This window comes from Lissotriton helveticus, chromosome 12, assembly GCF_964261635.1.
Source record: "Lissotriton helveticus chromosome 12, aLisHel1.1, whole genome shotgun sequence".
Classification (NCBI taxonomy): Eukaryota; Metazoa; Chordata; class Amphibia; order Caudata; family Salamandridae; genus Lissotriton; species Lissotriton helveticus.
In genome coordinates this window covers 860,781,351-860,796,855 of record NC_136073.1, presented here as the reverse complement: position 1 = coordinate 860,796,855, position 15,505 = coordinate 860,781,351, and the positions used below count along the sequence as shown (strand labels likewise).

At 44.8% G+C, this 15,505-nt stretch overlaps 1 protein-coding gene across 1 annotated transcript in view; it reads right to left on the bottom strand.

Moving 5' to 3' along the window:
• Positions 1-15,505, bottom strand: part of LOC144799663 (AP-1 complex subunit mu-1) — a 132,076-nt gene that overhangs the window by 21,488 nt on the left and 95,083 nt on the right. Inside the window, exons 9-12 of the mRNA XM_078671129.1 lie at positions 13,604-13,762; positions 11,312-11,437; positions 9,604-9,679; positions 8,170-8,236 (exon numbers count right to left, since the gene is read on the bottom strand). Of these exons, the coding sequence (XP_078527255.1) occupies positions 8,214-8,236; positions 9,604-9,679; positions 11,312-11,437; positions 13,604-13,762 (384 nt within the window). The 3' untranslated portion in view covers positions 8,170-8,213. The remainder of the gene's footprint in view (positions 1-8,169; positions 8,237-9,603; positions 9,680-11,311; positions 11,438-13,603; positions 13,763-15,505) is intronic.

Below are 15,505 nucleotides of genomic sequence, written 5' to 3'. Positions count from 1 at the left end.
TACCTCTTGTTTGAATCCTGACACTCTGAGCCATGCATGTCTCCTTAGCATGATGCTTGTATTTGTCGACCTTGCCGCAGTTTCTGCCGCGTCTAGGGCGCACTTTATTGAAGTGTTAGTAATTAACTTCCCTTCTTGTATAAGTTGATCAGCTCTATTTTGATGTTCTTTAGGGAGATGTTTGATGAGTGTTTCTAACTCATCATAATGCGCTCTGTCATACCTTGCAAGTAGTGCTTGCGTATTAGCTATGCGCCAACTGTTTGCCGCTTGAGATGCTACTCTCTTGCCAGAGGCATCTATTAGTTTAGACTCCTTGTCAGGAGGTGGCGCTTCTCCCGTAGATAAAGAGTTTGCTCTCTTGCGAGCGTTTGTGACCACTAGTGAGTCTAGAGGAATTTGTCCCTTAATGTATATTGGGTCTTTTGGAGCTGCCCTATATTTTTTATCAATTCTTGGGTTCAATACCCTAGCCCTCACTGGGTCTTTGAATATCTCTGATGTATGACTGAGAAGGCCTTTTAGCATTGGTAGTGTTCCTGATGTTCTTTGTGCAGTAGGTAGTGTCTCTAATAAGAAGTCCTGTACTAGAGGTTCTGTATGTAGGTCTACCTTATGAAATGTTGCTGCTCTAGTAATGAGTTGTGCAAACCCAGTATTGTCATCAGGAGGTGAAGGTTTTGAGGGATATGACTCAAGGTCGGTATCATTACCTGATCCCACATTATACTCCTCCCATGGGTCTGCCTCCTCTGGGATTGTGTCCTCATCATCCCCAGGGTGTCCCCCCTCCCCTGTGTCACTTTCTCCATCTGTTGTAGGTGTAGATGGACGTGTGGGAGGAATATCTGGCCTATTGTGAGGAATAGGCGGAGATGGTGTGTGAGGTTTGGGAGAAGGGGGAGGAGTTGTATTCGTCCCCATTGTTCTCTTCTTTGGATGAGCCTTGTCGTCCAAATGTTCATGTTTCCTCTTTTTAGGTAGCTCTGTGACTACCTTGCCAGTCTTTGGGTCAATAAACAAAGTCTTTTGTTTAGGATCCGTTCCATGTTCCTGTGTCGGTACCGCAGTTTTCGGTTCCGAAAGGTGTCTTTTCTTTGAAATGTCCATTTGTATTTTCGGTGCCGAAGTTTTGTTCGGATCCGACTTCTTCGGTATCGAAGATGTCCCCGGTGTCGAGGGTGTTTTCGGCGCCGAAGCGTGCTTCGGTGTCGACATGGACTGCTTCGACTTCGAGCTTTCCTTTACTTGGTGCTTCGGTGTCGATGTGGTTGGTTTATCGGAACCGGAACCACTATGATGGGGGACCGAGTGTTTCGGTTTCTGTTTCGTTGCCGGGCTCGAAGGCGGGGCGTTGGAAACTTTTTTCGGTTGTCTGACCGGGCTCGAGGGCGGGGTCGACACCGTGCGGGGTCTGTTTTTCGGTAAAGGGACGTCGTCACTCACGGTTTGTTGGACGTCGAATTCCTCGACGTCGGACTCGTCCGCTTCTGACCCCGCCTCGTCGGCCTCTTCTTCCTCCTCTTCTGGTTGCTGGTCCTCGAACAGCTCCGGGATTGCTTGTGACTGCATTCTCGATACCTCGTGTCTTCGGGCTCGACGGTTTCTAATCGTCGACTTTGACGAGAATGCTGCACAGGCCTCACAGTCCCTGGATTCGTGTTCAGGGGACAAGCAGAGGTTGCACACTTCGTGTAGGTCCTTGTGTGGGAACTTAGCACCACACGTTGGACATTTTTTGAATGGAGTCCTTTCCATGGACCCCGGGCTGGACTACGTCGAGTTTCTCGTAGTCGTCGTCCTTCGAATCGCGTCGGTATGGGGTGCAGTCGCGTTCGATAACGATACCGTCGATTTGGAAAGGAATACGCGCCGGTTATAACCTTCTTTGTTGAAGTCGGTCCGGAGCGCTTCGATCCTCATCCGAACCCGATGGCGGAAAAAAACAATCTAAGGATGGAGCCGATGCCCATGCGCACTAACACCGAGAGGAGGAGTCACCTATGACGACAAAGACTTCTCCAGAAGAAAAACAAAGTGCAATCATCCGAGCCCAACACCAGATGGCGATCTATTCATAAATGTACCATCTGCAGCCCATATGCCTCGAACACTCCGGTATTATCTGGAGGGCACCCACTTTCTGCTCTTTACGGACCATGCTCCCTTGCTGTGGATGAGTCGCAAAAAGGGGAACAATCCGCGTATTCTCATGTGGTTCCTCTCGTTGCAACCTTACTCTTTTGAGGTTATCCACCGGAAGGGTACGGAGAATGCGAATGCTGATTTCCTTTCCCGTTTTCCATTGTTCCCCGAACGTGAACAATCTGGGGTAGGGGTGTGTGAAGAAGAGCAGGATGTACAGTCCGCAGTGCCTACATCGGAATGTCTTTCCCCGTCTCCTCTCATGTTTTTTCAGAGTGTGCCCGCGGAGAGCTGGCCCTTTAAGGCGACGGGCTTCACAGAGTTACACAGGTCACGTGGGGCGGAGGGCTTTAAATGGGAAGCCGCCGAGGAAAGCGGGTGTTCAAGAGGACGAACGGACAAAGAACGCCAGGAGAGGACGCTTGCCCGGACGTATATGGTGTTGCCGTGGGACAGAAGCCTGCAGGAGGAGGTAGCAGACTCGTCACCCGGAGTGGAGAACCGGAGCAGAACGGAACGAGAGGACGAAACAGACGGGCAGCCAGACCCTACCTGGCAACGCGACAACTCGAGCCACGGCCTCGGAGGGACGTGGCTCCACAAGGTACGGGGGCGCATTTCCTCGGTTTGGGGTCGCGCACTAGAGGGATCTAAGGGCGGGGAAAAAGTGGGAGTCTTTGAGCCGCGACCGTCCTCGGCGTAAAAGGCAGTGCAGGCGTGAACACTGGTGATGGTAGAGGTGACGATTCCCACACTTCCCCCTGGCTCCTGCGTCAAAGGATATAGACTGTGAGCCCCCCCCCCCCCCCCCCCTTACAGGACTCTTTTGTTTTCTTCATTTCCTTTTGGGTATCGGCAAGCGACCGCCATCAATCCTGGCGTTAAAGACCCCAGCGTTGTTAGAAGCACAAGAGAAGTGGTGAAGTCGACTACAAGTACCAGAAGGCTTTGCACCGGAAGAGTGCCCCTCCTTTGTTAACAGACTGTTTTGTTAAAAAGACTATAGTGTCTACGACTCGTTTTCCCCATTAAAACTCTGTTTGACAATAAACCCACTGAACCAGATACTCCTGCCTCCTGGTCTGCTTCTCCACCACCCCACACACTGACATCTCCCTGAGCTTCTGAAACAGCTTGCCGCCTCAGGCTTTCAAGAGTGGGACAGTCTTGCTGTCCCTGGCACAGCTCTTCACTAGTGGGTCCCCCTGGGCCCAGGAGTTCAACCTGGTAAGGCTCAAGCTCCATGGGCTCAGTTCCCTCTAGGGTTTCCAAGTCCTCTCCCTGGGGAGGGGGTCCTGAGTGGTTTGCTGTGTATAGATGCTGGTCCCCCAGTCTTCTGGTTCTTTCTCTTGGTTGGTTGGGACATATTTTCAGGCTCCAAACCTACTTGTGCACCCTTCTTTTTGCTATGTGCTCTGGTTTGCACACACACCAGTCTAGGAATACCCAGCATGGCTGCATGGGTTATTTGCTCAACTTCAGCCCAGGCTGAAGTTTCCAGGTCATTTCCAAGCAGACAGTCAGCTGGTAACTGTGGAGAGACCACCACTAGTTTCAGGCCAGTAACCGCCCCCAACCTAGTGTCACCATAGCCATAGGGCGATTAGTGGTAACACTGTCAGCATTGGTGACTGGGTAAGTTATCCCAATCAAGTATTGCTCTGGGGACCCCAGTATATCTTTCACCATAGTGACACTGGCACCTGTATCCCTCAGGGATTCTACTCTAGTTCGACTAATAAAGGGGTATTGCAAATATTTTTTCAAGTTGGGTGGTAACCCAGCTACATTGACAAAATCTATTTCCCCCAAGGAGACTAGACTAGCTTGAGTGTATTCCCAGATTTGCTCTGGACATTCCTCTGATCCCATCTCTAGACTTGCCGTCCGGGAGTGACTGTACTGGGTGCCTTAGGGGCTTTGTTGTAGGGGCAGTTCTGGTCTACAGTTAAATGTCCCAACTTTTTACAGTTGTTACAATAGGCCTTGCTAGGATCAAAGTTTTTCCCCCTATAGGGCTGAGGCACATAGGGAGTAGTTTGGGACCCACCCACCTGTACGGGTTTTTGGGGCCCTTTGGAAGACTCAGACTTTTTATCTTGGGAATTCTCACCACCTTTCCCCTGGGGAGGTTTCGTGACCACCTTCTTTTGGTCACCCCCAGTGGTTGTCCTGGTCACCCTAGTCTTGACCTAATGTTCTGCCTTCTTTCCCAATTCTTGGGGAGAAATTAGACCTAGGTCTACCAAATGCTGATGCAATGTTTCATTTGTGCAATTACTCAAAATGTGTTCCTTCATAAACAAATTGTAAAGACCAGAAAAGTCATGCACATTGTGTCCAGTAAACCAACCATCCAGTGCCTTTACTGATTTACCAGGATTGGGTCTGGGTTTTGTGAGCCCCCCTGAACCTAATTCTGTACTCCTCAGTAGTGAGCCCATATCCCTCAATCAGAGTCTTCTTCATGAGGTCATATGACCATGCATCTGGCCCAGAGAGGGTCAGAAGCCTGTCTCTGCAGTTACTAGAGAACAGTTCCCACAGGAGTGCCCCCCAGAGAGGTTTCTTTAATCCTCTCATGTCACAGGTCCTCTCAAAGGCTGTGAACCACTTGGTGATATCATCACCTTCCTCAAATTTAGGGACAATCCCGTTGGGGATGTTAGGATCACAAGATTGCTCTCTATCCTTATTATTGGTATTGCTGCCACCAGAGAAGGGGGCTAACCCCAGCTCTTTTCTTTCTTTTTCCAGAGCCAGGAGTCTAGACTCTAGGTCTAATCTCTTGGCCAACTTTGCTAATAAGTTGTCCTCTTCATTGGGGCTCTTCCCAATGTGTTCCCTAGGGCCTAGCCCACATGCGTGGTTCCCAGGCTCCAAGAAGTTGACTCTTGGAGTGAAGGGTATGGGGACCCTTACTTCCCTAGAGATGGGGGGATTATTATTATCCTCCTCCTCCTCCTCTTCTTCCTCTGACTGGTTGTCACCCTGTTCAGAGGGGTGGCCGTTTGCATACTCAGCCAGGAGCTCCTGGAGCCCTTGTTTGGTTGGATGCAGGCCAATGACTATGTTTTTAGTTTTGCACAAGGACCTCAGTTCCCTGAAATTCAAGTGCAAGTAAGGGGTGAGGTCGAGCTCCTCAACCACCAGCAGGGTTCTTTTGAGACATTCTAACCTGACAGTTCTAACCCTCTACCCTAGCTGTAGTGACTTATTTTTCTAAAATCCTAATGGGACTTAAGCAAGGCCCTACCAGATTTTTAGTATTTTGGAAAACCCAATTTCAGAACTCTAAAGGCAATTTATGTGTTCTGTTGTGTGATCAGATGGTAGCCAAGTAGTCCAACAAATGCAAGTTTGTATCCCGCCGCTGATCCACCAATGTGAGAAAGTGGCTCTATATATACTGGACCAAAGTAAGGTACAGTGTGCATAGAGTCCACAAACCCCAGAGGTAGAACAGAGGTTAACGTCAGGGCTGACCTTACTCCCAAAAGTGGTAGCTTGGTCGAGCAGTAAGGCAGCACCAGAGGACAGTGTAAAGCATTTGCTGTACACACTCAGTCAGCAAAAAGTTTCACACACTCAAGGGTTGGCTAGCACAGTCCACGCGGCTGTGGGAGCTGGGCTCCTGGTCACTTGCTCAGGGCAAATGGGGAAGTAGAATAGGACAAAGGTTGCCCTGCCAGGGGCACTCGGGCGGCTGGGTGCAGGGTGCTTTTGAGCCGTCGGGCGCTCAATGTTATTCAATAGAAAAGGTAAAGAGGGAACAAAGGGTGCAGACTCGGGGACGGAGATTCTTCAGGTGCGACCACCACTTCGAGAGGTAAGTTGGGATCTTGGAGAAGAGGTGAGTACCCCAAAGGAGGGCACAGGGGGCCATGGGGCGCCGGTTGCAGGGGTGTATTAGGGTGTCGGGGAAATCTTACCCTTGGCTGGTCACGGTTGGAGGGGTCCCTGGTTCTGAGGCTACAGGCGTCGTCTGGGTCGTCGAGGAGGGTCTTTGGGCACTGGTCTCCGGGTCCCAGTCTCCGGGGGAACGGCCTCGTGGTCTTAGATCACTCAGGCACAGGCCGGGCTTGGTGCTTGCAGAGTGGGCTGTATTCGCGGTTTCTGGCTGGCACCAGAGGGATTGCTGTTGGAGCAGAGCCTCTGCTCATGGGAGTCCCAGTCTATTAGAGGGTCAGGGCAGGCAGGTCCTCCGGGTTGCCCAAGGTTGCTGTCCGCAGGAGTCGCCAGGATGTAGCAGGAGCAGGTTCCAGGGTTGACAGGCCGGTAGGGCTGGGGCCAAGTCAGTGGGTGTCGTCCTGTTGTTCGCAGCTGCACGGCGGGTCTTCCTCTTCTTGATCTTCTTTCTTCTTTTCTTATCGGGATCTGAGGAAGGAAGGTTCAGGGAGCCCCTAAAAACTGAATTTAGGGGTGTTACAGGTACGGCAAGTGCAGGGACCAATAGGTCCCTTTCCTGGGGTGGGTACACTCCCTAGTCTGCTCCACTCCGGTGGGAGGGGGCAGGAGCCTAGCTGTGATTGGGCAGGGCTCCCCATTTTCAAGATGGCCGGAGCCCGGGGTCGTGCTTCACCTCGCCTCTCCCACCTGAGGGGTGGGGTTGGCACAGGCTGGCACACCCCCCTTCCTAACGTAGGGTTTCCTGCCAGTCTTCCTGCCAAAGTGGAACCGGTGGGGGCCAGTTGCTGGGTACAGCAAATGGTCTGGAGAAGCTCACAGAGGCGGCAGGCCTTTGAAGCCTACCTCTGCCCATCCTGGGGGAGGAGACCTAGCACCTCACCCAGGATGTGCATTGTTGCAGACCCAGGAGAGCGGGGCCTCTCCACCGAGGGGTCCAGCAACATGTCTGCTGTGTGGCAGCCTAGGCAGCCTCTCAGTTCAGACGTGGATTGTAGGTTAGGTTTCAGAGGGCATCTCTAAGAGGCCCTCTGGGGCATTCTACATTAAATCTCACACTGTCCTCAGTGCGGGTTTAATGTGCTGAGAGGTTTGATACCAAACTATTCAGTCTTCAGTGAGGCCATCATGGTGCTGTGGAGTTTGTAATGTCTACCTCCCAGCACCATGCACTCTTAATGGCAGTACCGTACTTACAGTGCCCAGGAATGGCCCTGGGTACTGTAGGAGCACAGGGCTCATGCACCTGTGCCCACACCACTGGCATAGGACACCCAGCTAGAGGGGTGACTGAGGTATGCCAGGGTAGTGGGTCTCGTGGGCTGGCACACAGGGACGTGTGCCATGTCGACTCTTTGTTTATTTCTGTACTTAGACACTCAGCCTGCAAAGGCAGTGTGTGGGTGAAAGGGTACAGGCCCCCTAAGGGTGGCACAATAAATGCTGCAGCCCTTAGGGGTCTTCTCTGGTCACCATGCCCTGGGTACCTAGGGTACCCTTTACTAGGCGCTGACAGGTGGCCAGAGATGCCAATTGGGTTTTAGTTTCAACACAGTTTTAGGGTAGGAATACAGGCCCTGGGTACTACAAGTACTACAATTACATTTACCCGGTTGGCAGGAGCCCAGGGCACCCTCCGTCAAAGCACATCAGCAGTTCAGCAAAAAGTGGGGGGCATACCATGCAAGAAAGATGGCACTTTCTCACAGATACCTTAAAAAAACCTGGCCTAGCTCTCGTCTGTAACTGGACATCTCTAACTGGACATATCTATTTAATGGAATGCTACAATAGGCTCAGCCAATCACGTAGTTTCAAAAGCAGACATTAACCTCTTTTTTTCGCTAAGGTGGTTTGTTTCGACCACAACAAAACACTTTTTTTCTTCAGAATGCAAACGTGAAATAATCACAGTATTATGCATCAAAATACAACATTGTTACATTAATCTTGAATCTAAATGCTTATATTTTAAATAAAAGTACAATTTAGATAATGAATCATGCAAATGCTACTAAATGTTTAAAGCCAAATAAACATTGTCATTTTTCAAATTGACCCCAACTCATAACATGAATAATTTAGATTTTGAGAACATATATCAAATGATCTCTGTACCTTACGAGATTTGCAATCAACGCCAGTCAAAGGACAACATCTTCTTACTGTGTTCGAAGCTGATAGTCTAGGAGAAATGAATATCATCTATTTACAAGCGGCATTTGTAATAAACATTATGGTCTTCAAGTAAATACTCTAGAATCAAAAAAAAGTTGCATCATTTATAAAAGCTATTTAAAGTACTGAACAAGGAATTACTTTACAAGTATTCTCTCAACAAGAACAAAGATAAACGACTTAATAATAGCTGACATGACCAAGGGCGGCTTCATACTTCAACAATATGCGTGAGTGCAAATCTCATCTTTGTTGAAAGGAATGAGTGGATCATTGGAATGATCATTTTTAAATTATAATGAAGGCTTCAAGGCTGTAACTGGCTGAAGACGCTCAACATTATTGGCACATTGTGGTGTATTGAATGCTGACACAACCATCATCTACAGCTGTAGGAAAGACTATGGTGATGTACCTAATAAAAAAAGCAATTTTGTAAATAACTTGATGAACTATTGTAGGATGGAATTCTGATTTGACAGCCTTTGCATTCTGGGTCAGAGGTAGATGTTGACCCGCATATATGAATGTGTGCTCCTCAGAGACTAGCCAAAGTGATGTGCAGAACAGATTGCAAAAGAATGAGCATAATTAATGTGAAAAGTAATAAAAGGTAAACTAGAGAATGTACAGCAGAAGTTCAGAATCCAATGACGCTTTTTTAATTGTTACAGTCACTGCTAAGGGAAAAGGCAGAAGTTCTTCTTATATCATCTATAAAGAAGGAATTGTGTTATAAGAGAACATATACATTGAATTTATCATCAATTAAATTAGTTCATTTGCTCTAGCAGACTGGGGTATGAGGGCTTCAAGAAATTGTGTTGGATGGGTTTTAAAAAACGTCTCCTTTTGGAAGACCAATAATCTACCAGGTGTTAGTGGGTAGATCTCACCAGGGATTGCAGCGAAGAGACACATAAAGGATACCCGTGACAAGCTCTGTGGTGTGAAGAACATTGGACTAGACTTCATGAAATGGAACACAGGCATGGACGTAGTGGTGAAATAAAGAGAGGGATCCCGGGTTGTGGGAGGTCCACTGTAAGATGTGATTAAAAGGGTGCCTTCAGACACAAAGAGAAAATGCTGGAAAATAATGGAAATCTGGTTGCATGTGCCAACAAGCATTTGGACTCTTCCGTACTAGTTCAAATCACACCTTTCATCTCTGTCTTGAAGTGGACCTGATTCACCGACTGGAAAAAGTTAAGGGTATTAAATAGGTGATCAATGGCCATATCAAAATCAGTAGAAGTCGAAAAGTATGCTTAAACAGCAACTTTAGTGGTCTGTATCATGCAACTGTATAATGTGCTCACCCTAAAATGCAGCATAATTGAGACCATAAAAGGTTATTCAGTTTAACTTTACCTCCGTTCTGCGTGATGTAACGGACCCATGGCAAGGCCTGGTAGCCACTCTTTTCAATGATCTTCAAGTAGCGGACCTAAAAAAACAAAAAGGACCACTGCAATTATTTGGTACTTTATTAACTTTGGGGATAGTGAACCATCAACCATATTGTGTACAGGAGAAACGGGAAAACCTGTTAGACAGCCAAAGAAAAATAAATTACAACAAGAAATGGAAGGAAGGGGGATTAAAGAAAAAAGGTGGAGATATCCAACATTAAAAAAAGGTACTTAGATCTTCCTATTATTATCAATAAATATGTTTAAGAAGAAAATCACTTTTCCAGGATTTAATTTTAAGTTCATAGTGTAATAGCACAGCTCTTTCACTCCTTTTCAGATTGAGAGCATTGGCCCCTACTGCGCAGAATAATCTAGCTTTAACAGATTAACCACATTCAGATTCAATATCGTATGGCATGGACTTAAGTATTTTGCCTTACCCTTGTCCGTTCTGGCACCAAGCTTGGTACTAGCATCCATATGTTCTTGAATGTTGTACATTTTTCACTGTCAAGGGTATGGAATACCTTTTATAAACTAGATTCATAATGAATACCTATTATGGACACATGAAAGTAAATAGGAGGCCATAGTACATGTCCTTGCACTGCTGCCGATTTAAGACTTTTAGAAACTCACAAGCGTTTAAAGAAGTAGACCTCTATACTCTACTTTTAGCAAATGTCTGAATTTCATTTTCATTTGAGAAAAATATGTATATTTGCTCATGTGACACTGATGACAGCGCTCAACATGGATCAAATATTGTTACTGTTAAATAGTCTGGTTCTAAGAAATACTGGACTATGTGGTGTTGATGGTCATGATCTGTGCGCTACACTCCGCTTTGGTACATATGGCTTTTGTTAAATGGAATCAGCATTAATAAAGTTAAAAAAAGAAAATGTTTGCTTACACGACAATCTGCTGAGCAATTGCAAATTCACTTCCTTCACATCCCTTTTTTCCTGCCAACCTTATTTATAGATGCAGAAAGCTGTCAAAATAAGAGGCCACCTAGAATTCACTGGACAAGTAATTTGTTTTTTAACAAGAATAAGTAGGTATTGGAAGCATCTTATCACTTGGACAAATAGATATTTTATAAAGCCCACAATCTTCCCCAAAAAATATTTAGGGGTCAAATCAATTACAGATGTGTTGAACAACATTTAAAAAAAGAAAAAAAACACTATCTAAAAATGTTCCAGTGATCCGCTATTATTAACATTTTTATGCACTGCTTGAGGGAGGCGAGTGGGTTCCCTGGACTCAAACAGCACATAGAAAATTATTTTAATCTTAACACTTCTCGGTTTAGAAAAACACTATTAAGATGGATATTGCATGGGCCTTGCAAACAAAACTTGCAAAACAAGAATACATGTTTTTATTTTCACATGGTTTAAGTGCAGACCTCCAGCTCTACCCACTTTGTTAGGTAAGGAAGCCACGCCATTAAAAGTGGAGTAAGCAAGGAAATTAAAATAATGAACAGATGCTACTATACGAGTAAGAGGCACAGCACTGTCATGTATTAACTTTATTACAATCTTCATGAGTAGTTCACAAATACACTTCAAAGCGGACTGCTGCAATAGCACTTAAAGCAACACAGTTAATACATTACATTATAGCAAGAAAAAGTTGTTTGAGACACTAACCTGGATTCCTGAGGTCGTGAAGTATGGGATCTCAAACTTCACGCTTATTGGAGGCTTTCCTTCTTTATCTTCTGCCTCTACACTAGGCAGTCCAAAGTGAGCACGCATTAGATACTCCTTGCCACCCTAACAAACCAAGAAATTATGAAATAATTGATGAGAATATATATACATATCACATGAAATTCTACATAATTACAGCGTCCTTATTTGGAAAAATTTAAATTTTTCTACTTCCATTCTTCAATATTTCAAAAATTTCTAGCTCAGCACTCTACATCCCAAGGTTTTGGGCACACACTTCAGAAATTCTGGCATTTCAGATTTTGGTTTAACCCCTTCGGCGCTCATGACAGAACGGTTCCGTCATGAGCGTCGGTTGGCCTGTGCTCATGACGGAACCGTTCCGTCATGAGTCCATAAGCCCAATAGAACGTTCAGCACAGCGCACGAATTTGCGCCGCGCTGAAGAGGTTAAAGGATCGAAATTTGATTGCAGGAGAAACATTACAGGTCCTTATGGATTAAATGAGGCACCGATACAGTGAAATTCCTACTTTAAAAGTGAAACATCCACTGTGTACTGCCTTTTATTTATAACATCGCGGACAAAACATTCCCAGTAATGCTGACGAAATAGCTATTTTTCTCGAATGGAATTTTAAACCCTCTGTCACAACAGTTATCCAGCCAATTTTCTTCAGAACTAAAAGGACTCAACCATGCCATAAAAAAAATATATAAATGCTAGCTATCTCCCCATTGCACTCCGGAACTACTGCCTAAATGCCCATGACAGGAGAAAACATGAACTTCAAAGTCAGTGGTGAGCACAGCTGTACAACCATGCGGGAAAAGTACCGCCATCCAACCACTTTTGTTGTTATCCGGGGTCTAGAAGATGGTTAAGCATCAAACAATATTAACAAATAAAACCTACCGAAAGTATCTGGCATCAAATATGTTTTCAATTCCTCCTCTGAAACATTAACTCAGTCATGCAAATAATGCTTCAGCTGCCTAAATGCAGTAACCACCTGCAGAAAATTACAAGTGGCAAGATCAGCAAACCCGGTCAGGGAGTAAAAGAGATGCCTTAACGGCATACGCGGCATTCACATAACTTCCTGAACCAAATGCCAAACTCTTCTTTCAAATCTTCGGGAATAAATCCATAGGCTCAACCACGCTCAACTGATCAAAAAACAACATTGGATTATAGATGACTGGCTCAGCCTCGACAGTACAAATTCTAATCTCTTGCTAGTGTCTCCAAAGCAATGCCTGCAAATTCACCCCTAAAAACTCATCTTATGGGTTTAAAAAAAAGTAAATGAAAGGGAAGTACAATTTGAATCATCTCCAGGGATAGTGTTATAATCTCTATTGATTTGTCTTTGGTATGTTCTTTATTTCTACAGTGTCTTATGCACAGAACCATTGCTTATTATGTGCTCCACTGAAACATTTTAGCCACAGGTCCTCTGGTGATTGTTGGTCTAAGACGGTTTTGGTCAAGTACCTCAGTTCTACAATCAATCCCTAAAGTTATCTTCCAACCACACGTGTGCTGTTTCGTCAATGAGCTAAATTGGAAAGTCAAGAAAAGCACCACAACAAAATCTGGATTGTGAAGAAAAATAGATGAAATAAGACATTGTAAGGATATTCAGAAGCACACTAATTCAACGAATACTCTCTAGGTGACACTACTACCAAAAGCCACAACTATCGCAAGAGCAAAACTGACACAAAAAATAAACACAGATGACAAAAGCTGCAAAACACAGGTGCGAAAGTTCTAACACCAATCATAAATGTATATGACTATGTGAAACTCAAAAGGGAAAGCGACTGATGGAGGAGGCAAGTTTTAAATTTAAAAATGCACAATACCTACTAAACCATCAACAGCCTATATCCTAAATATACATGAATGTGTCAGTTGGCAATGAACAGGACAGCTATGCTGTAACAGTACACATACATCGGTCTACATTAAAATCACAATAAATTAGAACATTTTCAGTCAAAGCATATAAACTATGAAACAGTCCCAATTTGTCTACCAATCCAGAAAACCAAAGACGAAAAATAAGATTGTGAACCAAATTTTAGTGAAAATCAATAGACAAAACATCCAATAACTTATTGAGACCTAGAAAAAGGAACAGAAGGGCACACAATCAAACCGAAAAAAAGACAAAATGAACAGAAAGGTGTCAATATCATTTGGCATAAAAGACCATACAAATGCATAAATAGGACAAGGGCAGAAAAACAACAACTTACAGGAAATGATTTCATGGACCAAACAATTTCACTGTTTTCCGGAATCCATTTGACACTTCCTACAGTAGTCTTAAACTTGGGCGAGTCGGCATCATTTGGTACTGGAATGTGAATTTCTACATTGTTGGCAGTGGATCTTCTTTTGAACTGGCTCTTGGCCTGTGGCGAAGAGATTTAAAAAAAAAAAAAGAATGCAAAAGTAATTTCATATCATGTAGCTGAAAGGAAAGACATTCTTTTGCGCCTGTGATTTAAACAAAAGAGCATCATACATATTTCAATAGCTCACATGATAAATTGCAAGTACACACAAGGCAAGCAGAACCAGAAGATAATTTCCGGCTTCACCTACACCAGAAAATACTCTCTAGAGAAACAATCAGAACTTTAATAGTGATAGTTGCTGTCACATGCAGCCAAGCAGTGCTCCTAAACGGATCTCTAACAATAAAAAAACCTGTTAATTTTTCAATGAACTGGCGGTCGTGTTTTAAGATTACAGTTCAATGGACCTACAATTGATATTTGACTGGACTTATGTTTCTTTCTGCTTCATGACCATGAACGAGTATCAATTTTTAGAGTCCCTTCTCAAGTGAATAGTAGCAACCGCCAAGCAGTTTACCTTAATTTTCAAAGCAAGGAAGAAGAAAGTTAGTAATAGCCAGTCGCCAACTCGTGGACTGGAGGATGGCACTAGTGACACAAAACAGACTTCAAACACAGACTCAACACAGACAGGTCTTGCTTTAATACTATTACGTTTGCATCCTCACTATGGTCACATAATGAGAATAGGTTGTACATGGGAGGAGGGACAGTGAAAGCACAATGTTAACTCTCACTTCAATCCGACCATGGAGGAAAACTTAAGATCAACTCGAACTTAAAATTCTAGGGATAGGCTAAAGATCCCTTTTTGCATGTAGCATAGGGCAACTCCTCAATGGGGAGGGAAGTTCCACCATTTTTGTGCACTCCCTATGGTATTTCGTACTCGGTCAATAAGCCCACAAAATGTGCAAACCAATTGCAGCAAGGAAGTATACCAGAGATATGTATGTTTGGACAAATCTGATTGGCCAACATCTTATGCGACAGATTCACAGCTCAGCATTTCAGCCAATTAGATAAGTCAATCAGTGGAAGGATGCGCAGGAATTGAAAGAGAGAGCAAGTACACAAATTTCACACTTGAATATTCAGTGCACACTTTAGACATAGCACATGGATAAGTTTGTATTCTGTACCTAAGGTTTTCATTATAGGAGAATGTTATCAGAAAATCAATATTTCAGCCTTTGAGAAGATTGGCCACATTCCATCGTAAAGATTCACTTTTTAAGTAGAATACAGTCACGTGCATCACACCAGGACAAAATGACAACCGTACAACATTGCGTACCAACTATAATACCCAAGTAAGCGATGAAAGAGAATCTGGAAGGAATACTGAGCTCGCTGGGTTGGTCAACGTAGAACAGTAGGCCCCAATAGGCAGATTGTTAGCAAAATGCCACTTGCACCACCAAAACAGTTGCTCTAGTCAGCCCTATTCCTAGCTGCCATCTGAGCATCTAATTTGTGCCATTGGCTCCCGGGGAGCATGGACTTGGAGAAGCACAGAGAAGATGTGTGGAGATTTCTGTGACAGAACCACAAACTTCATGCTGAGCTAACCACCAAACAACAGAGCTGGATTTATCAGAGTGCAGCAACACATCAAGTGCCCTCGTAGAAAGGGAGACAGATGTATTGCCCAGGAAATGTCCTTACTTCACCCAGCGTTGGGCCGAACATATAACTTTCAGCCTATACAAGCTGGCTCCTTCCCATCTATCCTGTCTCTAGGTCAATGCACTGTTAAATTCCAAAATAATGAAGAGCCCAACACCAGCATAG